Raw genomic sequence first — 27,962 nt, 5'->3', positions numbered from 1 at the left:
CCTCACACTGTCTGATTTCTTTATTTTCTTAGGAAATTATTACACTCCAGAAAAGTAACAAAATACATAAATTCTACGTTGCGTAGTCTCTGGATAATGGTCGACTTCAGATGGCGTTCAGGAAATCCCTAGAAAATAAGTTGTTATAGAATTATAAATTGTAGATGTGGCGTATGACCCAACCTCCGCAAACTCGACCCAGCGCTCCCCTGATACAGCTTTTTTTTCTTCCCCATATAAAGCCAGGACATGTCGTGGGTGTATCATCTATAGGCCGGTTTCACACAATCCTAATCTGGCCGTGCTTTATAGTCTGGACTGCGGCTGTAACACCCGGACCTCCTGGAGTGGAACAGAACTTAGTGTTTCCGAGTCCCATGTTGAACTGTTTGAGTCAGTAGAACCACTTTTGGGGTATTATGACCATGATAGGAACCCTGGCTATGGGGACAGATACTTATAGCAAACATATACATGGAACGTTCCGTCGTAGCCATACCCCCATAATATATCAATACATAGGATATAATTTGCAGTACTTGAGTGCCCCATTATACAAATCCCCCATTTTTACAATTCTTAAAAGCTCGTGAGGCCAGTCACCCACCAGCAACCCCAGTTATATCTGTCGTCCCGGGCATATATGTGCAGCTGCATCTATAAGCACTGCTACCTTAAAGGAACACTCCAGACAAGACTAATACAATGTTATGTCTTGTGCAGGGGCGGAGCATGACACCAGAATTCTGTCTAATACCTTGAATCCCTGTGTCGTGCTCCACCCCCTCCGCCCATGCACTAGGCACAACCTAATGTTATCAGTTTTTTTGTGTGGAGTGTTTCTTAAAGGGTATGTTCACACGGCAACGCCAAGTACGTCTGAAATTACGGCGCTGGTTTCAGGCGAAAACAGCTCCTGAATGTCAGACGTTTTTACAAGTACTCGTGTTTTTTGTGGCGTTCATTACGGATGTAATTGGAGCTGTTTTTCAGTGGAGTCAATAAAAAACTGCTGCAATTATGTCCCAAGAAGTGTCCTGCATGTCTTTGAGGCGGGTGTCTTTTTACACGCTGTCTTTTGACAGAGACGCGTAAAAATACACCATCTGCACAGAACACCGTAAGACCCATTGAATTCAATGGGCAGACGTTTGCAGACGGTTTGGAGCCAGTTTTTCCAGACGTAATTCGAGGCGTAAAACGCCTGAATTACGTCCGTAAATAGGGCTTTTGAACATACCCTAAAGGAAAATGAACTGCGATGTCGATATAGATGAAGCTTGTGAACGTACCACAGGGTCTCTGCCAGTTTGGGGTCTTTATAAATATATTTGTGTTTGTAGCCCAACTCTGGAGGGTATAAGATCAACTTCACATCTCTGGGATGACGAGAGTTTACAGCAATTTCATGGAGCTGGAGGAGGAAGAATAAAATCTGTATGAACATAAGACCAACGTGTGTGACTGTTTAATTAACAAGACCCTATACTGGGGTTTTCCATGAAATTTGTGTAGTCCTATGTAATCCATGAGGTCAACCGGTATGGGATTGTCCCCAATGGTTCAGGATCAGACATGCCCAGTTTTTGGAATGACGCATTATTATCATTGGGACAGTTGAAAAACAAATATTAGGATCAACAATGCCAATGCCTGGTGATGACCATATTCAGGGGTGTAACTAGGAAACACTGGGCCCCATAGCAAACGTTTCAATGGGCCCCCCCATCCTCTGGGTGCCACACGCAGCCCACCCTTGTAGATAGTGCCCCCCTGTAGAATGTGCCATACAGCCCCTCCCCCTGTAGACAGTACTCTACAGCCCACCCTGTAGACCGTACTATGTGTGGGCATCCCTGTTGCCGACTCTGGCCGGGGGTTCCGCTGCAGGAGGAGCCCCTGACGTCAATGTCCATATATGTATAATGACCTCAGGTATTTCCTTTAGGATCATCGGCAACGGGGATTCCGCTCTAGGAGTATGCACTGATGTCACTGTCCATTTATGGACAGTGGCATCGGGGCTTCCTCGAGCACAGCGCTTAAAGTAGAGCTGTGCCCAGGGAGTCCTTGGCGAGCAGAGGCGCTCCATCTGCTCCTCCGCTCTGAACTAATTCAGAACAGGGAGCTGATAGTTCCCTGCTTCAGAATTGAGTTAGCAGGACATACCCCGGGACAGCGGGACACCGCCCAGACGTTTGTGAGGTATATGTAGCCTATGGCAGAGCAAGGAGATTCCCCCTCTGCTCTGTTATAGGGTTCAATAGTATTTGCGTCCAAAGGATGCAGATACTATTGAATGTGGCATCTCTACCTCTGTAGCAGCCATAGCGGCTGCTAGCAGAGCCTCCGGGTACTGGGGGCCCCCTCATACCATGGCCCTGAAGCAGCCGCTATGGCTGCTACAGCGGTAGTTATGCCACTGTCCATAGTGCTGGGTTCACGCTGTGTTGCCTATTGGCAATGCCCACTTTTAGACAAGTCTTTTATTAAAAACCACTTTGGCATCGATATGGTCATGTTTTCCAGTGGCTGGGCCCACGTATAGGTTGACCCCAAAACATGGTGGGTCAATCAGTAAACCAAGTTTGACCCATGGCCGCTACCTTTTCTTTTTTTTAGTTCAGACTGGCCCATCTTACCTCTTTCCCCATTGACGAGGGCACCACGTGGTCATCTTCTGCGTGCAGGATCAGGAGGGGGCTGCTCAGCATTTTAATACTATAGGTGGTAGAGACATTGTCGTATGATCACTTCAATATTTTAGGGTCCGACAATACACACGTTAACTCCCTGTGATTTCTAGTAAGTTCATATGCATTGATATTTCATACTATACATTTTATTAACCATAAAGAAAATTCATAACAGCCGGGTCTATCACATAGGTAAGCTTGACCCATCACTGGCAGTACACTATATGGGGTAGTCCGTTGTGGACTGCTGGTTACAACAGCACCAGGGTGCCTATAGTGCTGTGAAAAAGTATTTGCCAGGGTAGAAAGTGGTTACAAAGAACGTCTCTCGCCCTGAAGGACCAAGCACATCTGTGCATTAATTGAAAAACCCATTGATTTCAAAAGGCATTGTGTAATACTTAATTTCTCCTGTGGTGGCACTGCAGGGAAATTCAACACTTCTTTAATAGATCACAGCTGATCGTTGGTGGTCCCTTTTTAGAAAAAGTGATTTGCAAAGCAGACAACACCTTTAATGCCTCGTTGTCGGAGGTTTTCTTTATCCCCTGATTGCAGAATGTAATGAACATTATAACTATTTTTAATGCTGCAATTTTACATTTGATGTAGAATAAGACTTTACTGAAAAAAACTTACTTCTCGTCATTGGGAAACACAATATTATCCAGCGCCATGGTGTCCAGAAAAAAATATTCAAATCCTGGGAAAATGTGATATATCTGACAAAGAGATGACGAGATAATCGAGTTAAGATTTGCCTTTGAGAGCTTCAGCCATAAAGGGCCTTTTACACTGGCCGATAAGCGGCCGGTGCAGCGAGCGCCGATCAACGAGACATCGATGATCGGCGCTCGCTTGCTCCTGTCACACGGAGCTATGGATGGGGACGAGCGGCCGTTACTCCGATCGCTCGTCCTCATACGTTATTATCATGTCGCAGCGCGTCTCTCTGTTTACACACCAAAATGTGCTGCCGACAACGATAATATTTAACTTTTTTAAAACGATACACAGGGCAATTATCGGCAACGATGGTTATATTAACGATCGTCTGCACGCTAATCGTCCTGTGTAAAACCCCCTTAACACTAGGGCTCCATGGTGACCTTTCGTCATGGTAAAATCGTGGATGAGCGCAATTTTAGCGCGACATTGCGTGACATCTCCTCCACAGGAAACATGGTGGTTGTGAGGCGGCCACAGTAATCCACGATTTTACTGCGACCAGAAGTCGCCATGGAGGGAATATGCTACAGGGATTAATAATCCCCATTGCTCTATATCAGATTGTATGGACTCGGCCTCATGTAGCTGTCACTCACCTTCCCAAAGGGGTGAAATGCGCCAGCGTCTCTGATGTTGGTGTATGGGGCCTCCAGTATTACTGCATCAGCGGGATTACCTTCGAATAATTTGATTTAGTTTAAATTAGATTTATCTCAGGGATGCACAAACTTTTACCAGCGCCACAATGGCAGATTGCACTACTTAAAAAGGCCACCATAAAACGTAAAGGGTTATTCCAGTTTCAAATAAAGCATATTCATTGTATTATAAAGAAGTTACACAGAATTCTAATATACCTTCTGTACAAATCCCTCACTGTATTCAAGATCTCTGCATGCTGTCAGTGAAGTGGTAACGTCATAGTTTACTTCCACAGGATAAAAATCTGACCTGGTCATGTGTTGATCGCAAAGGTGTTTAAAGATTTGGATGTAAACAATAGAGTTATCCTTTCAATGACTGCAAGCATAGATCTTGAAAACCAAAGTATATTAGAACATTGCTTGGGACATTGCAGCCGAGCTTCAGTACTACACATTATATTATAATTAAGGTTTAAATATTCACCATTTCAAAATCTGTATCTCTTCTATCCAGTCAGGCACTGTAAACCATTTTTACTTAGTCCTGCTCACACAGCTGAGCACTTGCTACAATGTTTCTGTGTAGGCAATACTGTGTAAACTAAACACAGCAGCGGCACAAATCTCAGAAAAATTATTTTAATCTGCCATGAACAGGACCTAATAGGAGCTGGATTATCAAATGTTCTGGATTATCAAAAGGTTATAGATAAGTAGAAAATTAAGAGTTGTTTTTTCGTCAAAAGTGTCTTATTATTATTATTATTATTAGTCTTCTGCTCCTTTCAAATCATCTTGAGATTCTTTCCTGGAAACAATTGCCGGACTATCAGAATTTCTGTACTATCGGATGCCAGATTATAGGATTAAACTTTACTGTTTCACTTCCTTTTTGTCATTCGTGTCATTGTGTCCAACTCACCTTTTTCTTGTAATTTCCTGGCTGCGTTCGTGGCTATGCTGTAATTAGAGAAAAATCAATGAGATGCCGCGATATACAAACCGGACTACGGCTGCGGAGGGCGCCAGAAACCGATCTCTTATATAAGGAAACTCCAGAAGTCACAACAGCCGCCATTATTGTCAACGAAATAGAGTCCCACCCCAACCATCTGTCAAGTTGTTAACATTTCAGCCATGACATAGTTATATCTGTTTCTGGGAAAGCTGGGTGGCACCATTCGCAGCGATATAACTATAAGTTGGCGTTACACTTGCACCCTGGTGCACATAAGAGGACAGTACTATAAGTGACATGTGATGGCCACTTATAGTACTGTGGCCATTGGGCCCCAAATGCAAAATCTGTAACAGCGCCCCCACCTGCCAGGTGCCGTTTATACTACTGGTGTCTTTTTATGTGTCGGAGGAGCCTTCGGGCCCCTTCAGGAACCAGGGCCCTGTTCGGAGCCCAGGTTCTGCAGCTATTTTAAGGTCATATCTGCTTACAGGGAAAACAAGTGACAACCAATAGGGCCATCAACTTAACTCCCATAGGGATTGTCACTCAGCTTTCTCAGGCTGCTGAATGGCGAATGTTGCTGAGCTGGGGATCTATCCATGCAAAATTAGACAGATTAGTGAAGCAGATGTTTAAAAAAAGCTGAGTGACAATCCCTATGGGAGCTCTCATTGCGTCCATAATGGTTGTCACTCAGCTTTTCCAGAAGCAGATAGAATAAGTCATGGCCAAAGAGAACTTTTACTGACGTAACAGGAGAGGACGACTCAAGGAATCGGTGATCTTTACTTAGGACCTGCTCTGTAAGAACTTACCCAGTACCAAGTGAATGTCCCCAGAGACACACAGGGTTTCCACGGCTCCGAGCCTTCACCCATTCATACAAGAACACAGAATCCTCGGTCACCCCCTTCTCGCTGGGCTGGCCGGTGGAGTCAGCGTAACCTTAAAAATCAGAACATGAAATAATAATCCCCAATTTCTGACCCGCAGAAGGTTCATTTCTCTTATAACCCGACAAACCTCTGTAGTCCAGAGACAAGACGTGGAAGCCGGCTCTGCTGAGGACCTGCAAGAGATTCCACAAGTAGTCAGCAGGGGGCGTCCGCAGGGCAGGAGCAGAATACTGCCAATGCTATGGGCACACGTGTGTAGTGTATAATAATGGGGGATCTCTGCTCTGTTCTTTTTCTAGGCAGGGCAGATAATGGTTATATCCAGAAGGCCAATGACCAATATGGGGAGCAGACGTCCGCTGCAAACGGCAGGAAAAAGTATAGCAAGTCTATCTGTTTCCTGGCACAAAACGAGGCATCATGGATACCAAGGGTAAATGTGTTCTCTGTGCACCAGATATATCCTCCCCATCGAGGTTAATGCCTCACAACCCCATAATAATAGTCAAGGCGCACCTATAAACAGTACCAGCCAAGTGATTCTACGAACAGTGCCAGTGATCTCATGAACAGTGAAAGCCTAGGTATGCCCACAAATAGTGCCAGGCAGAGTGCCCCCATTAACAATGCCAGCTAGAGTGCTCCTATTAACAGTGCAAGCCAAAGTGACCCCATATACTGTACCAGCCAGACTGTCCCCATTAACAGTGTCAGCCTGTATATCCCCATAAACAGTGCCAACAAGGGTGCCCCATTAGCCGTGGCAGCTAGGGTATCCCCATAAACAGTGCCAACAGGTATGCCGCCATTGACAATGCCAGCCAGAGTGTTCCGAATAACAGTAAGGGCCAAAGTGACCCTATGAACAGTACCAGCCAGACTATCATACTACCAGTGTCAGCCCGTATATCCCTATAGATTGTGCCAACAAGAATGCCCCATTATCAGTGGCAGCCAGAGGGACTCTGTTAACAGTAAAGCCTGAGCACCCCATAAACAATACCAGCCAGACTATCCCCATTAAGGCTTCATTCACACGAGCATGTCAGATTCACGCACGTGAAAAACCCGTGTAAATCTGGTCCGTGTGTGTTGCGTTATGTATCAGTGTGCTTTGTGAGTGGCATGTGTTTTTGACGCACTCGCAAATCACTACTTCTTTTTTTTTTTAAAGGAATTGTTGCGCAATTCTCGCACAGCACACGGATGTGCGTCCGTGTGCAGTGCGTGGTTTTTACGCACCCATTGACTTCAATGGGTGATTAGGTGCGTGAAAACGCACCACTATAGGACTTGTGAATTTCACGCATGTGCGAACGGCCCCATTGAAATCAATGGGTCCGTGTGCTGCGCGTGATTTCCATGCAGAGCACACGGACGAGATTCACGCTCGTGTGAATGGGCCCTTACAGTGCCAGACTGTATTTCCCCATGCGCAGTAGTAGCCAGAGTAGAGTGACCCTATTAACAGTACCTCTCCAAGTGCCCCAAATTGTTCCTTAAAGATGGGCACTTGCCAACCATTGTCATTACCTCAGTCCCTTGCATGCGATCTAATAGACAGTAGGAAGCCGCTTTTAAAGGGGTTGTCCAGTTAACGTACGAGCGCTGCTTCCCCTTCATTCCTGTCACTGCTCGTCCTGTGAATCTACATACTTGTAGCAGCTGTTCACAGTAGTACAGTCTCCCCCCACACACACCGCAGCTGATCGGGGGAGTGACAGGAGTCGGACCCCCACCGATCAGGTACTGATGGCCTATCTTGAGGATTTTCTTATAACTGGAAAACCTCTTTTTAAAGAGGCAGTGGGCCCCCTTTTCACAGAGCCCCTATGCAGCTGCACTTGTTGCACATACTTTTTGTCCTCCCCTCTTATCCAAAATAAATAACTTGGTACACTGCAGAAAAATCCTAAAAAAAAAGGAAAAGCCGATATTCACCTTCATGAGTTGGACTCGGTGATCAACGGCCCTGGAGGGAGAGTAAAATGAATGTGAGGTCGTTCCTATACTCATCTCCAAATGAATGTAATAGTAAAACTGTCCAGCGGTGCAATTAAATACAAACGATTGTTCTCTGTTATCAGCCATTTCAGGCTAAGATGACTGTAATCTAGAACAAATAGATCCCTTTCCCCCATGATAACTACTTGATCTTATATGTTACATTAAAGGAGTTATCCGATTTCAGCAAATTTATTTTATTTTTTTGTATAAATAAGTTCTACAATTTCCCAGTATCATTTCTGCATTAATTCCTCACGGTTTTGAATATCTCTGCTTTCTGTTATCCAGTAGGATCATTCATTGTTTAAGTCCAGTGGATACAATTCTGTCCATGGTCATGTGATGGACACACAGGTGCACAGCTCGTAACAGTTACACTATGTGTATCAGAGCTGTGTCTTCTAGCAATCCCAGCACCTGTGTCTATCACATGACCATGTAACGATCCCAGCACCTGTGTGTCCATCACATGACCATGAAACGATCCCAGCACCTGTGTGTCCATCACATGACCATGAAACGATCCCAGCACCTGTGTGTCCATCACATGACCATGTAACGATCCCAGCACCTGTGTGTCCATCACATGACCATGTAACGAGCCGTGCACCTGAGTGCCCATCACATGACCCTGTAACGATCCCAGCACCTGTGTGTCCATCACATGACCATGTAACGATCCCAGAATTGTGTGTCCATCACATGACCATGTAACGAGCCGTGCACCTGAGTGCCCATCACATGACCCTGTAACGATCCCAGCACCTGTGTGTCCATCACATGACCCTGTAACGATCCCAGCACCTGTGTGTCCATCACGTGACCCTGTAACGATCCCAGCACCTGTGTGTCCATCACATGACCATGTAACGATCCCAGAATTGTGTGTCCATCACATGACCATGTAACGAGCTGTGCACCTGAGTGCCCATCACATGACCCTGTAACAATCCCAGCACCTGTGTGTCCATCAGATTACCATGTAACGATCCCAGAATTGTGTGTCCATCACATGATCATGGCCAGAAATGTATCCACTGGAAGTAAACAATAAATGTTCCTACTGAATATCAGCAAGCAGAGATCTTGATAAACAAGAGGAATTAATACAAAAAGTATATTGAAAAATTATATAACTTTTTAGTATGCAAAAAATAACATCAATTTGCCGAAACTGGACAACCCCTTTATTTATTTATTATTTATTTTGGTTACTTATATAGCGCCAACATATTACGCAGCGCTGTACAGAGGTCCTCTTTTTACTGTCCCCATTGGGGCTCACAATCTAAATTCCCTATTGGTATGTTAATAATACATATAATATTGGCCCCTTTAAGACGATGTGTCACTCATTTCTATAACGAATAATGATTCGCATTCTGATTGGCTTGGAACAGCGATGGCCACATAAGGTATGGGTCACAGCGCGCCTCGCGTCTCACGGGTGTCACTTTTTGATAGACTAGATTATCCATACGCATTCGCAGAGGACTGTAATCAGATTCCTCTCATTGTGGACGAGTCTGTAATCACCTGGTTCCTCCATTACCATGGAGATAAATTATAACTGGGTTGTCGTCGGAGAGAGCGCTTTCATACCAGCGCTGGTCCTTGCCATTCGCCTCCTTTCCTCTGCTGGCGGGCACGGTATGCCTACAAGAGATGAAGGTTGCATGATTAATGAGGACGCTTCATGTAAGAGGGCGACGTCTCCGCCTGCTCATCCCTCTAAGACTCAGATCATTAAGTAAATTACCTGGAATGCCTACAAATGACTATATAGGATGTTTTATAAGATAGATATACATGGTGGAATAGCCGGGGGTGCAGAGGGGGTAGTCACACCCCGGCCCCTATTTATGCGGGCCTATAGGTTTTACAATTCTACATTAGAGCACAATGCTGCTGTATATGGTCAGTGTATAGCTATAGATCATGATAATTACACAGTGATGTCATCAACCTATATACACATCTACCTATACCATGAAAACTGGACTTTATATTGTATAACATGTAGCAGAATGTGAACTTATCACCTGGTAGCAATCTACACCAGTGCTTATACCTGCCAGGAGTGTGACCTTACCGAAAACATAGATAGATAGATAGATAGATAGATAGATAGATAGATAGATAGATAGATAGATAGATAGATAGATAGATAGATAGATAGATAGATAGATATGTTCTAATGTTCTATCTCACTACTCACCAAATTCCCACTGTCACTCCTTCTTCTGATGTGAGGTAGAAGTTCACGGTGTGATTTAGAAGTTCTCCTGGATTCTTCAGGTCTGCAAACAGCGGAACTTTCACTGTGAAGACAATAAAGATGTCATTGGTAGAATGTGATGTGATCTCCAGTGTGCACAGGCCCTGACCGCCCGCTGCTGCCCCTCACTGTAGTACTGTGGTTTCCTGGTAATACATAGGCAGGCGAGAATGCAGAGGAGATCCCCGCAACTGCTCCCACCAGAATACAGGTGCCATTTGTGCAGCCTGTATTCTGTCACTGGACAGAGTCAGCAAGCTTCAGGTGCCAATCATTCAGCGTTTCTGTAATAGGACGTGGTACTTACCCATGTTTAAATAAACCAATTTACCCAACAGCGCCGGGAAGAGTCTAATAGTAAACGGGACACATATATAAATGGTGCCGAGGAGGAACGCCCACAACTTCAGGTAGTACAACACACGCGCGGAATAGCTGAAAAATAAATATTGATTTCATTATTATTATTACACGGCGCTGTACTATGATATATCTGAACCTATGTACCATTGGCTATTGCTCTATGTCGGACTCCTTGGCTACTTTTTAGCTCTGCCCCATTAAGACTATGATCAGTGGCTTCAGTCTAGCTGCATTGCCTATTGGAGTCTGAGGTAGTCAGTAATCTACAACCTGTCTCACCTGCTGTTCTGTCCCCCATGCTTTACACTGCTTGTCCAGATTGGCTGCTTTAACAAGCATAAACTCAGCTAGAAGTCAGTGACACGCAGAAGAAGATGGTCTGACCTTAGAAAGCTGAAGTAACCAGAAATAGACCTTTCCTGAAGAACATATGACAGTCATGTGACAAGCGGCTGCTGACATCTGCAGTCTCCCTGTGTATTGCAGAATGGGTCATATGATTTAGTAATTTCCCCTCATTATTTGGTTTGGAACCATCTTAAATATTATATTAGGGGATCGTATTATCAGCAATTGTCCCGTATGATATCTTGTTGGGGGGGGGGGGGTTCTGCAGGGAAATCAGATTCCTCGCCCCAATGCCACAGAAGATTATATGGTGGCATTGACTTCAATGGGAGCTTTATAAATCCAAATGCAGTGAGCGCCCTCTAGTGGTGGCTGGAAGTAGCCATATCTGCGTTACTCATACATATAATAAAATTAATCAAAACATAGTTTTGGATTGATTTAAAATATACGGTATACAACAAAATCACAGTGACACTAACCACTTCAACACCCTATACCACCAGGGATGTACCCATTAACCGCTTTACTGTCTGAAATTACCACAAATTATACTAATACACTCTGCTGGCAGTATTGTATATGGGTGAAAATCAGACTGTGGCACTAATGTATAGGGCTGGCACTGTTTATAGGGGATACTACATTTGCGCAGTTGATTATGAGGGCATTATGCTGGCACTACTGTGTACAGGAAGCATTCAGCTGGCAGCGTTCATTGGGGCACGCTGGTGTTTTTTGGCTGTCGTATAATCGTGTTATTTTTGCACTTTATAGCAGTATTATTTATGTTTACTGTATGACAGCATTATTTATGTATACTGTATAGTGGCATTAGTTATGTGCACTGTGTGGTGGCATTAGTTATGTGCACTGTGTGGTGACATTAGTTATGTGTACTATATGGTGGCATTAGTTATGTGCGCTGTATGGTGACATTATTTATGTGTACTGTATGACAGCATTATTTATGTATACTGGATGGTGGCATTAGTTATGTGCACTGTGTGGTGGCATTAGTTATGTGCACTGTGTGGTGGCATTAGTTATGTGCACTGTGTGGTGGCATTAGTTATGTGCACTGTATAGTGGCATTAGTTATGTGTACTATATGGTGGCATTAGTTATGTGCGCTGTATGGTGACATTATTTATGTGTACTGTATGACAGCATTATTTATATACACTATATGGTGACTTTCTTTATTCACTTGTTAATGACGTCACTGACTGTGTGGATCACATCTATTTGCATGTGTGTGTGCCGCATATGTACAACCATCCGCTGACAACATCCTGCGTACCCCCTGAATGGATCCTGTTTCCTGCTTTTCCTGTGTCTCACATGCAGGCGGCAGAGATCATTGCACAGAACAAAGTACAAGTCAGTGAGTGGCCGGGCTGATAATGATTAGTTATACATTGGAAATAAATGTGAAGATTCACTCACCGCGGTTTAGGATTCCTGCTCTGAGGCTTGGATATCTTGGGGCTGGCGGCCTTGACTTGGGGTCCGGAGCCCCCTTTTTGGGACGGGTCTCTCCTTTTCATTCTCCTTCGGTCTGTCTGGGATTCCTGTGTGTCAGGGGACAGATGAACAAACACTAGGTCAAAGGGGAAGAGATATCTTCACTTCCTCTGTATTTATGACTTTCATAATTAGAACATAGTTGAGACTTTCTTCTAATCTTACCAGGGTCCTAAAGATCACGATATCCGGGGATCCTACGCGTATATATGAGGAAATCGCTTAGAAAGCAATTCCAGAATATAATTCTTCTCCATTCCCTTAACCTGGCAGTATAAAGACCTGACAAATGCTGGATTATCAAATATTTCGGATTATCAGATTTAAAAAAAACATGTAAAATTTACCTGGAGAGATAACGAACCTTGGGGGAGAGACAGCCCAAAGCTAACATGAAATATACTACCCAGCTTTCCGGGATTCCTGAATGGCAGATCTGCTTAGATTCCCCACTATTTCCATTCCTCAATATTTTCAAAATCTCTGATTACTGCCAGTGAATGAAGACATTCTTGAGAACCTGTTCAGGCTCAGTCCTACGTTTACACATTTGCTGTTTGCTGCAATGTAGCAGTGTAGGCAATTCCTTAAAAACAGCTGCACAAATGTCTCTCTTTTTCTGGACTCCAGTCTCTTTCCTACACTGATACATTGTAACAAACTGCAGAAGTGGTACCATAACAAGGTCAGGTTATCAGCCTCTTGATGTAAAAGTTTACACGGTATGGTCAAAACGCGGTACATTGTATGATTACCGCAAAATCATTGCAATCTTGCTGCAATTTTGCAAAAAACGTGGCATTTTGCGGTTAGCCTGTCAATAAACTGCAATATAACTGAACAGATTTTTGCAAAAAATCTGCCACGTGTGAATTTACCCTAATCTTTCCATTCACTGACAGCAAACCGTAGGCTTTTGTGGCATTTTCATAGTATACTTAATACATGTCTTATAGCTGGGGGTCCTAAGCACTAGATATAGGGGCAAGTATTTTTCTGGATCTACTATCAGTCATCCTATTGAACAACAATGCAGTCAGCCTGTCCCCCAGACTGAAATGGCTGATAACAGAAAACAATAGATGGTATTTACCGATTCAGCGAATAAAGAGAATATAGACCTAATACATGGAAAAGTTCCGTACAATGTATCAGTATTCACTACGGCAGAATTCCCAGCACACAGTTGCTATAGAAACTCAATACAAGAAATTCTTTGATTAAATTTGCAGTACACAGGAGAGAGCGGCTGACAGGAGGAGTTGTGAGTGGAATATAAAATATATACTTCTAATTCTCTTTTAAAGGGACAGAACACATGGATATGAAATGTGCACAAAAATCTGCAGGACTCAGAGGATCTGTTCACACGGCAAACCAAAAACGACCGTAAAATACGGAGCGAAAACAGCCCCTGATTTTAAGCCATTTTTTAAACATATTCGCATTTTTTGCTGAGTTTTTTTAAAGCCGTTTTTTAAGCTGTTTTTCTATTGAGTCAATGAAAAACGGCTCCAAAAACGGCTTAAGAAGTTACATGCACGTCTTTTTACGCGCCAATATTTAAAAATGAGGCGTAAAATAACGCCCCGTCGGAACAGAACGCCATATTTCCCATTGAAATCAATGGGCAGATGTTTGTAGGCGTTCCGCTTCCGATTTTTCTGCCGTTTTTTTTTTTTACGTTAACGGCCCGAAAAAACGGCTGAAAATAGCCTGTGTGAACATACCCTCATACAACAAAGTGATTTACACGTCCTCCTACCCCAAGTAATCTCTTCTGGCCGCCATGACAGCGGGTTGTAACCCAGCTTCCCCAGATGCCTGAATGCCTAGTAATGTAGCAGTATGTGAGGGAGATGTGTTACTGGGCAACTGGGCAGATTTGCCTTTCAGGAATCCAGGGAAGCTGGGTGACAATTGTGGAAGTTGCAATGGCAACCACAATGGTTTGCACTCTGCTTTCTCAGAAACAGATGAACAGCATTTTTAAGAACTTAACAAAATATTTTTTTTTATTTTCCATTTTTTTTTTCAGCTGCAATACCAGACACAGCCTTTGGACAGGAGTGGCGCTGTTTCTGGGGGAAAAAAAGTATTTTTTTTTCAAAACTGGATACTCCGTTTAAAGGGGAAGTCTACCTACATGTTATATAGATAAGGTCAATGGGGGGTTCATGACCTGGGAGCTCCCTACTGACCTCAAAATGTTGCATCTGTGGTTTTCTGATCAGCATTGCATCGTGACTTTTAATAAGGTGCCATGAATTTCATGCTCTTCTTATTCTATGCCCCCGTCTAGAACATCTCCACCAAAGATTCTGTGCTGCCATCTAGGCTTTATATCAGGTATTTCAAGCAACCATTCGCAACAGCAGAGGTGCAACTCCCAGGAATGTCCCGTGACCTATGGTTCTCCGGCAGTTTGAGGTACTATAACTTCCAGAGCATGCTTCAACAGCCTACTGCTGGGAGTTGTAGTCTCAGAACTGCCAGAGAGCTACAGGTTGCAGACCATTGCTCTACAGAATCAGGGGGATGTTTGATTGACAGTTCCCAAACCGCTGGTTCATATGAGGATAAAATATAAGCACTTCTTTCAGACAGCTGCTAATCCGGTTATAGCTATTTCCATTCACTGACAATACAATTTTAGGACAAGCAGCCATCAGAACAAATATCTCAATGTATTAGAGGAACGTTACAGGATTATCATCCGGTGCGCAGACTGATCTTTTCTCTGCTTCTTATTGAATTACTCCGTTTTCGTTCCCCAGTAACACAGAGGATTAAGGCCGCGGATATGCCAGTCGTGAATATTCTACCGCTTTTAGGGCAGAGGGGTGTTATTAATAGTAGGGGCGTAGGTATAGGGGATACAGAGGTTGCAGTCACATCTGGGCTCTAGACGAAGCCTGTTATAGGCGAAACGCGCGTCAGGCGGCTTTCTATTTTACTTCCTGATGGATCCTAACGGTAATATGTGGCTTAATTTAATATCCTTTTTGTTGTTTTTGTGCATTAACTTTATCAACTTTTAAATTGTTTTTTTATTTTAAAAAAATGTAACTTCTTAGGATACAGCTGCTATTTATCCTGTATACATAGGATCTGAATCTTGCCGTCAAAGACCATTCCGTCAGGCCAGCCGCACTGACGGCATGGCTGAAAACATCTAAGCGATGAGATCGTTATTAGCTGGATCCTGCGTGTCAGAGACACACAGGACTAGCTTTTAGCTGAAGCCGTCAGTCCAGCTGACCTGACGGAATCGTCTTTGACGCCAAGATACAGATTCTATGTACATAGGAAACATAGAATCTGTATCTCATAAATGAAAGCATATTTTTTTTTATAAAAACCTATTCAAAAGTTGCTTAAAATCTCCTAACACATTATTTTATAAAAAAAATACGAGTTCAAAGGTTTATACAGGTTTTAACTGTTTGTGTGGGCGTCTTTCTTTGTCCACATGTTATTGTGAATCATTCTAGTGATGCCATCTTGTGCTTTGTATATTTGATATATTAATAAAGTGATTTACAATTATTTGGACTGTGTTGCTCTACGTGATTATACGGTAGGTATGATACATCTGGGCTATGGTGCCTGAGACCGGAGGACATAGACTGCTCAGCCTGGCCATATAAGAGATCAAGGGCATTTAGTAGGGAGCCCTGGCAGCTTCAAGCTATGCCCCCGGTGGTCATATAAGACGGCTGCATCTCAGAGTCCATATTATGGCCCCAGCACCCAGACCCTGCAAGGTTCTACAAAACCAAACTCAGGCAACTATAGACTTTTATGGTGATTTTGGTTCGGTTCAGAAGTAACGGTGGGTCCGGGTGTTGTGGCCCTATTAATGTCTTCTGAAATAAACCTAAGTATGTATATAGCTAGTTGTATGGCTATGAGATCTGATCGTGTGGGGGGGTCCCTATGATCAGCTTTTATAATTTGGGGAAGACGCTTAGGGCTTGTCCACACGTAACGTAATTGCTGCGTATTTTCCGTCCGGAATTACGGACGGAAAATACACAGCAGAATACAGTAGCAGCAAAGTGGGTGAGATTTGACAAATCTCATCCACACGCTGCGTAAAATTACCGAACAGAGATTGACCTGTAGTGCGTATTTTTCGGACCGCAGCACGTCAATTCCTGCTGCGGAAAGTGGCTGAATTGCTGCGTTTTTCAGATGTCCCCATCTCCCAGCATTGAGAAAAACGCCGCAAAATACGCACCATTTTCTGCAGTAAAAAACGCAGGAAATGGTGCGTTTTTTTCCACAGCGGAATTTCTGCTAGTTTTAACGGAATTGCTGCAGAAATTTTCTGCAGCAATTCCGTTACGTGTGGACAATGAATTAGCCGCCGGTGTAATTCACGGGTGAGCTGGGTCCTCCAGAGGCCATCACTATGTGGGACCTAAATGTTAATGTTTTTTTGCAAAAATGTCCCCATGATAAATATACCGTTGCAAAACTCTATATAGTTTATCAATATTTTCCATGTGTTATTACAGAATACCATAAAATGACAGCAGAAAGGCAACAGCCTGTAATCTGGGGTCTATTGATGGACTATATGCCAGCAGTCTGCCATCTGTTGACAGATTGGCGCTGATGGAGTGGGTTGACTAGATCCCATCTTGAATGGTTTGACTATTGGAATTTTAAGATTTCCTGCGAACTTATTATTGTAAAGTCAGTGATAAATTCATGTTCTGGAATTAGGGGTTCTCCGCTTTGGACAATCCCAACTTGTAAGAAGAAAGCGGATCACAAAGTGTCCCCCCAGCGATCAGCTGTAATCTGTAGGGAAACCTGGAAGTAAGTGTTCAATTTCCCTGCAGCGCCACCACAGGGGAAATGATGCATTACACTAATTACACTATAGACATTCATATCAATGTGTTGTCTGTGTAATGCAGGACAGGATAGGTCCTCCAGAGAGAGAGATGCTCTTTATAACCGCTCTCCACTTTGGTCAAGAGATGAAGATCCTGAAGAGAGGATTAAGGGCAAAGCCCCACGTGGCGGAATTGCTCTGGAATTCCGCTGCGGACACTTCGCAGCGTTAATCCGCAGCGGACCCGTTTCTCCATTGACTTCCACTTCTTTTTAGTAGGGTTCGTTTAGACGATGCGGAAAATTCCGCTGCGGAGCATAGGCTGCGGTGCGGAATTTGGTGTCCGCAGCATGCAATGGATGTTGCGGACCAGTGGCGGACTGGTTGCGGACTCATTGCGGAAGTTCTCCATTGACTTCAATGGAGATTCTAAATTCCGCAATGAAGTCCGCAGATGTCATGTACATGTTATGTGTATTGGTTTTTTAACATGACATTTCTTCATTCTGGCTGGACCTATGTATTTCTAGGTCTACAGCCAGACTGAGGAAGTCAATGGGGCACCCGTAATTATGGGAGCGTTGCTAGGCGACGTCAGTAAATAGTCACTGTCCAGGGTGCTGAAAGAGTTAAGCGTTTCAGCACCCTGGACAGTGACTACCGATCCCAATATACAGCAACCTGTAAAAAAAAATAGAGGTTCATACTTACCGAGAACTCCCTGCTTCTGTCTCCAGTCCGGCTTCCCAGGATGACGTTTCAGTCTAAGTGACGGCTGCTGCCAATCACAGGCCAATCACAGGCTGCAGCCAATCACAGGCCAATCACAGGCTGCAGCCAATCACAGGCCAATCACAGGCTGCAGCGGTCACATGGACTGCCGCGTCATCCAGGGAGGTTGGGCTGGATGCCGAAAGAGGGACGCGTCACCAAGACAACGGCCGGTAAGTATGAAATTTGTTTACTTTCACTAGGGAAAGTGCCGTCCCTTCTCTGTATCCTGCACTGATAGAGAGAAGGGAAGTACTTTCACCTCAATACGCAGCAGCTAGTCCGCATCAATTTATTGGCCATTTTGGGCAGATCCGCCACAGAATCTGCAACGCAGATTCTGTGCGGCATTGATGCGGACAGTGGCGGAAGAATTACGCCACGTGGGGCCATGCCCTAACTCAGAATTTACTAATAGGGTGTAAGAAATGTATTTTTCTAAACTGGACAACCCCTTTAAATAATTCCCTTATATATCATTCACTTTACTGCACACAATGTTTTTTCCGCCCTGCGTGATAAGTCCGCCATGTATAAAGCTGCTTTGTTAGTGTTGGGCAGACATGGTGGGAGGTCGGCAGATTTGCAGGGCAGGAAAATTCCAGACATAATGATGTGATGGGAGGATACACCAGACGTCATGTGTTCATAATCTGCTGGTGACCTTGATTTCAGCCGGCGCCCTGTCTGTATGTTAGCTTGTTGGGAAAATCCATAACGGACAGCAGCAAACTGAGCGGGGGGGTGGGGGGGTTATTTATATGACAAAAATACAGGTGCAGAGTAGAGGCGGTGCCGAACATGGCGGGCGCACATATTTATATTGTGTGTGGATGGATCTTTTTTTTACAGGTTTCTGATTGTGGCAGAGGCATAACTTAAAGGGGATGTTCACTAATAGAGAAAAATTACTTTCCTCTTAGAACAGCGCCATATCTGTCCACAGGTTGTATCTGGTATTGCAGTTCAGCTGTATTGGAGTGAATGAGGCAGAGCTGCAATACCACACACAACCTGTGGACAGATACGGCGCTGTTTTTGGAGAAAAAAAACAGCCATGTGGTACTAATTCTGGACAACCCTTTTAAAGCTCCTGGGACCCCAATGAAAAATGTGTAACAACCCCGCGCCACCACCTACCACGTGCCATTTATGATTCTGGTATAGTCATATGTGGCTTTTTGGCCCACCCAGGCATTTAAGGCAGGATGCGCTGCTACATTTACACCCCCTATAGCTACGCCACTGGGGTCTGGCTAAATGTATGCCACATTTTCTAGACCAGCATTCAAGTCTAGAACAGTGGCTCTCTAGCTCTTGCAAAACTACAACTCCCAGCATATTGGGCGGTGAGAGCATGCAATGATTTGTAGTTTTGTAACGGCTGGGTACAGTTTTTGCGTCTGAACAGAGGAGTGTCCAGGTTGACGACTGGGGAATTTAATTTTCCTGTAGCTATCCTCCACTATTGCCCCAATTGCCCGTGTCATCATCACAAGCCCAGACACAACACACATTCACCTCCTCTGTGCTGCAATTTAATTGCCGTTTTTTTCTATGCTAATATTTTAGAAAACGGCCATATGTTGTACGTCAATGGACACACAAGTGTTTTGGGGATTTTTTAAACATGATATTCAAAGCCGCCGCACTCTTATCCAGCTCTTATAGAGGCATCTATCACAGCCCCTTCTTTCTTAGGGTATGTTCACACGGCGGGGGTCCGTAACGGCTGAAATTACGGGGATGTTTCAGCCTGAAAACATCCCCGTAATTTCAGCCGTACCGGCATGTGCAGGCGCTTGAACGCCGCGTCAATTACGGCCGTAATTAGCGCTGCTATTCATTGGAGTCAATGAATAGCGGCTCCAATTACGGCCAAAGAAGTGACAGGTCACTTCTTCTACGCGGGCGTCTATTTACGTCATTTGACAGCGGCGCGTAAATATACGCCTCGTGTGAACAGACAAACGTCTGCCCATTGCTTTCAATGGGCAGATGTTTGTCAGCGCTATTGAGGCGCTATTTTCGGGCGTAATTCGGGGCAATAACGCCCGAATTACGTCCGTAAATAGGCCGTGTGAACATACCCTTAGGGTATGTGCACACACACTAATTACGTCCGTAATATACGGACGTATTTCAGCAGCAAGTTCCGGACCGAACTCAGTGCAGGGAGCCGGGCTCCTAGCATCATAGTTATGTACGATGCTAGGAGTCCCTGCCTCGCTGCAGGACAACTGTCCCGTACTGAAAACATGATTACAGAACGGGACAGTTGTCCTGCAGAGAGGCAGGGACCCCTAGCATCGTACATAACTATGATGCTAGGAGCCCGGCTCCCTGCACTGAGTTCGGTCCGGAACTTGGGGCCGAAATACGTCCGTATATTACGGACGTAATTAGTGTGTGTGCACATACCCTTATTGTTCCTTGGGAATCCATATGTTTCAGTCTTAATGGGCTCAGGGTCTCCTGGATAACATTCATCATCGGGAGAAAAGCTGTGGGGCAACACAAGCTGTCCCATGATACTGGGATGAAGAACCAGAGAAAGCACTACCTTCTTAGAAGCAATGTAGTGTTAGAAGACTGTGAGCTGAATTTCATTGCTCAATGTCAGGCAGCTGCTGCTAAAGCTGATCATAATTTCCAAAGGAATTAATTTATGTTATTGTTTATGAATTATTATAAAATTGCAGTTTGAAGTAAGGATATATCAGAAGTTGGGTAAGCCCCATATAAATATTTTTGATCAGAGATTTTTTTTACATGGGGTTGTGTTTGTGGCAAAAATTCCAAAAATATTCTGAAAGTATTGCTATAGCTACAGCTTCTTATGAAATTGGCCCTACTATGTGAGATAGGGATATTAGGTTGTGAGCCCAACTGAGGATAGAAACTGGTCACAATCAATGTACAGCGCTGAGAATATGGTGGCGCTATACCGATAATTGGAAATACTCTAATGAACAGTAAATGAAGACCAGAATGACAAATCACATGTTTCTGGTATTTGGCTGTGAAACTCCATGATGACTAATAATATATATATAGAACTCACCCACTAGCCCAAGTATACTTTGGTTGTATATCATTATCAATACAATTGAGCTCAGGGATGTGAGAATTTTTATTTATTTTTCCTTTTTTAATATTTTGTTGTTTTTTTTTAGCACTTTTAAATTTGGAAAAAACCAAAACAACAAAAAACATCAAAAAGTGCATGGAATTGTAGCTATTTATTTGCATGGACTGGACTCGCAGGATTGTTCCCCCCATCTTTTGTTTTCTCAGTATAACTGCTGTGCTTTCTCTCTGGCAGGCAGATAAGAGGCCGATGTACAGCTGTGGTTAACCCTTGCATGCTCACTATAGGGACAGATGGGCACTAAGGAGTCTGGCCTGTTAGGCTATGCTGGAATATATGGTCAAAAAATAACCAGTGATCAACCCTAAGCATTGTGAACCCTTCAAACCACACTAAGGTCCAATTGCTTATAGTCCCAATTATTTCTGATGGCCCATGACTTGCCAAATTCTTGAAAAAATCCAACTTAACATGATCTAGGAAGAGCAAGCCATTGGTAGAATTAATTTGGGTCCCTCAGTGATATTCAGAGTGGGGCACTAACCTTGTATTCTATAGAACTACGGACACCCATTTATTAGATAAGGCTGACTGGTCAACCAGAGGATGTTCTGGTGGGCACAGGTCCTGGCATGATAGTGGGGTCCAATTAGAAGTGAACAGTGTATAGCTGTTGTGCCCTCTCAATCATTCCCTCATGGTACCCCAGGCTTAGCACAGCGTCTGCTATTGCTATGATGGACGGCAGATCTCCCATTGAAGTGAATGTACTAACATTAATAGAAATGGACGTCCTAAATTGCTCTTGTTTTTAATGCAATGGCAAGCTTGGGAAATTGAGCACATACATTGCAAGTTCTCAACACAACATCTCTTGGGATTAGGAATGAAACATTGCATGGGCCCGCACTCCCCTTTTCTTGGGGTGAGAGAAACAGATAATATAGAAAGACACGCCTAATAAGATCACAATGTAGTGCTCAAATACAAGTGCCATACAGTACCCAAATAATAGTGCCATACAGTGCCCAAAAAATAGTACCATACAGTGAACAAATAATAGTGCCATGCAGTGCCGAAATACTAGTGCCAAACAGTACACAAAGAATGAAGCCATAGAGTGCCCAAATAGTAGTGACATACATTAACCAAATATCAGTGGCATACAGTGCCCAAATAGTAGTGACATACATTACCCATATATCAGTGCCATACAGTGCCCAAATAGTAGTGCCATACAGTGCCCAAAAAGTAGTACCATACTGTGAACAAATAGGGCCATGCAGTGCCCAAATAGTAGCGCCAAACAGTACACAAAGAATAGTGCCATACAGTGCCCAAATAGTAGTGAAATACATTACCAAAATAAGAGTGCCATACAGTGCCCAAATAGTAGTGCTATATAGTACCCAAAATAGTGCCATACAGTGGCCAAATATTAGTGCCATACAGTGCCCAAATAGTAGTACCAGACAGTGCGAAAGTAGTAGTATCATACAGTGCCAAAATAATAGTGCCATATAGTGGCCAAATAATAGTGCCAAACAATTCCCAAATAGTAGTGCTATACAGTATCCAAATAGTAGTGCTATACAGTGCCTAAATAATAGTGCCATACAGTGCCCAAGCCACCATCATCTACCCTAAGCAGAAGAGTTTTACCATTGGCAAAGAGTCTTTGTACTAATCCCAAAACCCAAAATCTGTATAAACCTTTTAAGGTGGCCCGCTGTGTATGGTGGGTGATGGAGGCCAATTGCCCCTAGTAAACCCTCCTATAACCTGTCCCTATGAGAAGTTTAAAAAAAAACAAAAAACTGGAAAACCCTATGGGATGTTCATTTGTAGTATAATGTAAACTAGTGTTCTCCAACCTTTGACTCTGCAGCTGTTGCGACACTACAACTCCCAGCATGTCAGAGGCTGTCAGGACATGCTAGGAGTTGCAGTTTCACAACAGCTGGAGAGCCACAGGTTGGAGGATGCTGATATACACAAACCCAGAATTGCTCTATACCTGGTTTATTGCCACCTGGGCTCCTTCCTTCCACTCTGTGTATATATGATCTGCCTGTAGATTCAGACCGGTGAACACAATATGATTGAGGTGGTGTTTCCCAGGCGTCATGTACAGTAGGTGACTCAATACTTGTCTGTATTAAATAACATAAGTCACGTTAAAATCAATGACGTGAAAAAGAGAAATGATTTACAGATCCTTCCTGTGCCCGGTGGAGTCCATAACAGTTTATACATTAATTCACAAAATCAATGATGAGATAAAGCAGAGCTGGAATTACATCCATCAGATCTGCCATAAATGTCTGTACCGTGGGCACCTGACCGGGAGCGGGGTGTCCAATCCTGTTCCCAGCAGAGATATAGATGGGCAATACGGAGCCAGCCGTAAGCATGCTCAGGGGCATAACTATAGGGGCTGCAGAGGTAACATGGCCCCTCTGCCACATAAGAAGACACCAGTATTATAAATGGCACATGGCAGGTGGGGGGCTCTGTTACAGATTTTGCATTGGGGTCCAGGAGCTTCATGTTACACCTCTGAGCGTGCTTAAGTGCTTTTATATCTCCGATTCACTATTAGGCTCCGTTCACATCTGCGTCGGGACTCTGCTCATGGGTTCTGTTGGAGTTTTCCGGCAGGGGAACTCATGAACGGAATCCAAACTGAAACAAACAGTTTCCGTTTGCATCACCATTGATTGCAATGGTGACGGACCCGGTGCAAATGGTTTCCGTTTGTCACCGTTGTGTAAGGGTTCCGTTATTTTGACGGAATCAATACCGTAGTCGACTGCGCGATTCATTCTGTCAAAACAGCGGAACCCTTATACAACGGAGACAAACGGAAACCATTTGCACCGGATCCGTCACCATTGAAATCAATGGTGATGCAAACGGAAACGGTTTGTTTCAGTTTGGATTCCGTTCATGGGTTCCCCTGCTGGAAAGCTCAGACGGAACCGATGAACGCAGTACTGACGCAGATGTTAACGAAGCCTTATAGAGATGTAGTGACCAAAGGGAAAATGAGACCAGGCACCCCCATTCTCCAAATGCTGTACGTTTCAGTGATGGGAAGATCTCTTTAAAGTGGAACTCTACACCTGTGATTTCTGTTAACTTGGCTAATTCGTTTTTGTTGCTCTGCATACAGCTACATGCGCGGCCACATCTCCATTCACTAACCATCTGGAGGCCACCTCACAAGGCGGGATGGTGTTGGGGACCCCAGTTCTGGAGTTAGTCCTGTAGATATGCAAAACAAGTCTATGATGGGAATACCCCTTTAATTAGGGAGCCCTTAATGCTCAAATATATATTATTTTCTGCTACTCTTGTTCTGCTTTGAGGCCGCACATAGTATTAGTGCTCCTCTTAGGGCCTTACTAAAATAACTCCACATAGTAATTGTTCCTCTTTTGTGCTCCCTACACGGTGATGTAGTGACGTCAACGCACCGCCTGCGCTGGGTGATCCGACTGACGTCCTCCCGACCTGAAACAGTCAGTGGTTTACAAGTGGCGGGGCAGGGAGCTAATATTATCAGTGCAGGTAAGGCTTCGTTCAAATCTGCGTCAGGGCTCTATTCTATTCCGACGTTCCGTCTGAGCTTTCCGTTGGAACGGAGCCCTCACTGACACAAACGGAAAACAGAGGTTTCCATCACCATTAATTTCAATGGTGACGGATCCGGTGCCAATGGTTTCCGTTTGTCTCAGTTGTGCAAGGGTTCCGTCGTTTTGACGGAATCAATAGCGTAGTCGACTACGCTATTGGCACCGGATCTGTCACCATTGAAATCAATGGTGATGGAAATCGAAACCTCTGATTTCCGTGTGTGTCAGTCAGGGCTCCGTTCCGACGGAAAGCTCAGAAGGAACGTCGGAACGGAGCCCTGACGCAGATGTGAACACAGCCTAAAATGTATCAGTCTGGAGTCCAGACTGTTTCGCTCACACAGGATTGTCTAGACTGGATACAATTGTAGCAAACTCAACTGTGAGAAGTTTTTCATCTGTTCAGACCTTTGGAAAATATATTGAAAAGTTGCCGCACTTTTAGTAACGCAGTTTTACATAAAAACAGAAATCCGGAATACCGTTCATCGTGAATACATCATGAATTATTTTTTGTAGGGAATAGTAAAGGTCTGTAAGATGTTTATGCTAAAAATGAAACAAGTGACTTCTATATTTCAATATGAGTAAGGCGGTGTTCACATCTGCATTGGAGGCTGCACTATTTTTTCCGGAAAATACTTTGGACACCATGACGGAAACCCGACGGAACCCATTTGGCCGGGTTCCCACAAGTTAGATACGCTGCGGTTTTTCAGCCGGAATTTCCGCTGCCGAAAGCAGCGATGAAAAAAAAAACAACTTTCATACCAAAGCCGTTGTCATGGTGATGTCCAGTCTGGCCTCCCTGTATGATGCTGCAGGCCATTTGACAGCTGCAGCCTGTGATTGGCTGCAGCGGTCACATGGGATGAAACGTCACCCCGGGAGGCTGGACTGGAGGATGAAGCAGGGAGTTCTGTTTAAGTATGAATTCTGAGTTATGATTCTCGATTCTTGCAGTGGAAACGCTGCGATTCTGCCACAAAAGTTGCAACACTAGTCTTTCTCTTGCGGGTTTTTCAATGGGGAAAACCTGCAACAGAAAAGCAACAATAACGCAGAATAAATGGACATGCTGTGGATTTAAATTCTGCAACGCAGGTCAATTTATTAACGTTTTCACTGCGGTTTTTTTCTGCAACGTGGGCATGAGATTTACTAAATCTCATCCACTTTGCTGCTGCAGTAAATGCTGCGGAATTTCCGCACAGATTTCTGTTGCGGAGATTCCGCAGTGTTTACGCTACGTGGGAACCCGGCCTTAAAGTCAAGGTATTCCGCCCCGCGCCGTTGATGTCCATCGTGCAACTGATCTGGCACTTCTGTATTTTTAATAACAACCTAAAAATCGGAGTCTGACCCCCAGACGAAGGCTTCCCGCCGAAACGCGTGTCAGGGTGCGATGCCAGACAGTGTTTCCCACATGATGGGTAAGTTGTTCCACTGCGTCTTGCAGTCACGATTATAGGTACTCCTTACCTATTCCATTGAACAACTATATATATATATATTATATTTTTTCTGATTAATAGGCTGTTGTTATATATTCCTCACTTGTGATCTTGATGTATTAGTGGGGAGCATGTTGTCTTTGGCTCTATGTGGCCTCATATATGGACATGCAGCTTTTATGCTGTGACTTACTCCATATTCATTGCTCTCTCCAGCTTATAGCTCCATCTTGTGTGTCACTGTTTGGTGTCCATCCACACTGTGGTAATCATCTCTATATTTTATCATATTTCTTGTTTTATTGTCATTAATAAATGTATACCTTTTTAATGTTCTGGTGTGTCAGACTCCGATTTTTAGGTTGTTATTCTCAATAGCGGGTTTTTACACCGTTACCACCAGGTATATTATGTGCCCCCCCCCCCCCCCCCGAATATGTTATATATTGGTTACATGGGTTTTTCATCACATGAAAATGTGATTTTGGTTGTTCTCCATATCGGTATAGACTTCTGTATTTTTGTTGTTCTGCTCCTATGATGGAGCAAAACAACAACAAAAAAAAAAACAGCCGCAGATGTGGAGGCCATCCTCAAATACACAACCCAGAGAGGCGTGTAACATGTGCTTTGTTTACGTTCTATTTTTTTGTCATACATTTTTTTCCTGAAATTTATTTTTGAAAAAATTTGAAAAAAGATGGATTCTGTACATTTCTATGGGGCAACAGTTTGTATCAGTTTCCATCAGTCCCGTCATTACAGGAAGATCCGTCATGTGTCAAGTTCTGCAGTAGTAATATCATTAACAAAAACAGCAACAATAAATATTTATTATTATTATTATTATTATTATATTATTGTTGTATTATTATAATATTATTATTACTGTTGTTTTATTCTTTGTATTGCATTGATGTTATGTGGATCGCATCCTGCGCTGTAGTTACCGGTGTCCGCCTCCAGAGGGCGTCTGACACATTCTCCTGCCTCTGTATATCTGACGCGTGCACTCGTCACATCCCCTCCCCCTCCTCCTTCTGTACCAAACCATTCAAACCTCTCAGTAACAGGGCAGAGCAGGAGAGCTGGCATCTCCAGAGCTGTGCCCCTCACCCCCTGCCAGCCAGGACCCCGCAGACACAGTGACTATTGGGGTAAGTAACGGAGCTGTGCGCTTGCAGCATCCTGTACCAGTGACTCCATGTTCCGGATGTCTCCTCCGATCCCTGCTCTGTGGAGGGTACAAGGGGGTGCAGGCAATGCCCAGCTGGCTGCTATACCCTGTGCTGTGCCCGGTTATTCTGCATGATCTTTGCTTGGGATAAATAAGTTGGCATTGACCACAGTGGGCACGGGACTCGCATGGCATGGGGTGTTGCTGGACTAAATTGCTAAATAAAGTCTGGCACTGAACTGGTTAAATGTCCCCCTGGCACCCAGGGCATTGCTGTACTAGAGTGGATGGCACTGACCTGGTGAGACGTCCCTTTACTGACACAGCACTGAACTGGTTAAACGCTCCATGGCTGGCACTGGTGTGTGTGGTGCTGCCACCCTGCAGGCTGGGGTGGAGGGGGATGGGGCATTGTGCAGGATTATGTGTTGGGTTTTTTATATTGATGACATTGCAGTCCCTGTAAATGAGCGTCATGTGTGGTAATGAAAGGGTTAAACGCTGGATGACACTATAGGTGTTTGCAATCAGTG

General features: G+C 44.1%; 2 protein-coding genes across 6 annotated transcripts in view; one reads left to right on the top strand and one right to left on the bottom strand.

Annotated features, from left to right (window-relative positions):
* Nucleotides 1-5: 5 nt before the first annotated feature.
* ABHD12B (abhydrolase domain containing 12B) lies at nt 6-27,807 on the bottom strand. 3 transcript variants are annotated; one of them, XM_075844095.1, is made up of 14 exons: nt 27,728-27,807; nt 12,372-12,496; nt 10,519-10,646; nt 10,152-10,254; nt 9,470-9,589; nt 7,868-7,898; nt 6,054-6,099; nt 5,846-5,975; nt 4,992-5,029; nt 4,022-4,101; nt 3,336-3,418; nt 2,643-2,721; nt 1,293-1,414; nt 6-128 (listed from the first exon to the last, which is right to left on the bottom strand). In XM_075844095.1, exons 2-14 carry the CDS (start codon nt 12,470-12,472, stop codon nt 107-109), a joined length of 1,083 nt encoding a protein of 360 aa, XP_075700210.1. In that variant the 5' UTR covers nt 12,473-12,496; nt 27,728-27,807; the 3' UTR covers nt 6-106. The 3 variants fall into 3 exon arrangements, with proteins under 3 accessions (XP_075700210.1, XP_075700211.1, XP_075700209.1); XM_075844096.1 differs by lacking the exon at nt 27,728-27,807 and adding an exon at nt 12,615-12,713; XM_075844094.1 differs by lacking the exon at nt 27,728-27,807 and having other exon boundaries at nt 12,372-12,545.
* NIN (ninein) overlaps nt 27,302-27,962 on the top strand; it is a 73,535-nt gene continuing 72,874 nt past the window's right edge. For all 3 annotated transcript variants that reach the window (XM_075844091.1, XM_075844092.1, XM_075844093.1), the window contains exon 1: nt 27,302-27,409. The gene's annotated coding sequence lies outside the window, so the exon portion shown is untranslated. The remainder of the gene's footprint in view (nt 27,410-27,962) is intronic.

This window comes from Rhinoderma darwinii, chromosome 12 (genome assembly GCF_050947455.1).
Source record: "Rhinoderma darwinii isolate aRhiDar2 chromosome 12, aRhiDar2.hap1, whole genome shotgun sequence".
NCBI classification, from domain to species: domain Eukaryota; kingdom Metazoa; phylum Chordata; class Amphibia; order Anura; family Rhinodermatidae; genus Rhinoderma; species Rhinoderma darwinii.
This window is presented reverse-complemented; position numbering and strand designations above follow the sequence as displayed.

What these genes read in the sequence shown, in the direction of transcription:
- ABHD12B (XM_075844095.1), bottom strand. Translation starts at nt 12,472, where the DNA reads ATGAAAAGGAGAGACCCGTCCCAAAAAGGGGGCTCCGGACCCCAAGTC. An exon ending in ACCGAGTCCAACTCATGAAG is followed by an intron (nt 6,100 to 7,867) that starts GTGAATATCGGC and finishes AATCTCTTGCAG; the next exon opens with GTCCTCAGCAGAGCCGGCTT. An exon ending in GGACATTCACTTGGTACTGG is followed by an intron (nt 5,030 to 5,845) that starts GTAAGTTCTTAC and finishes CTCTAATTACAG; the next exon opens with CATAGCCACGAACGCAGCCA.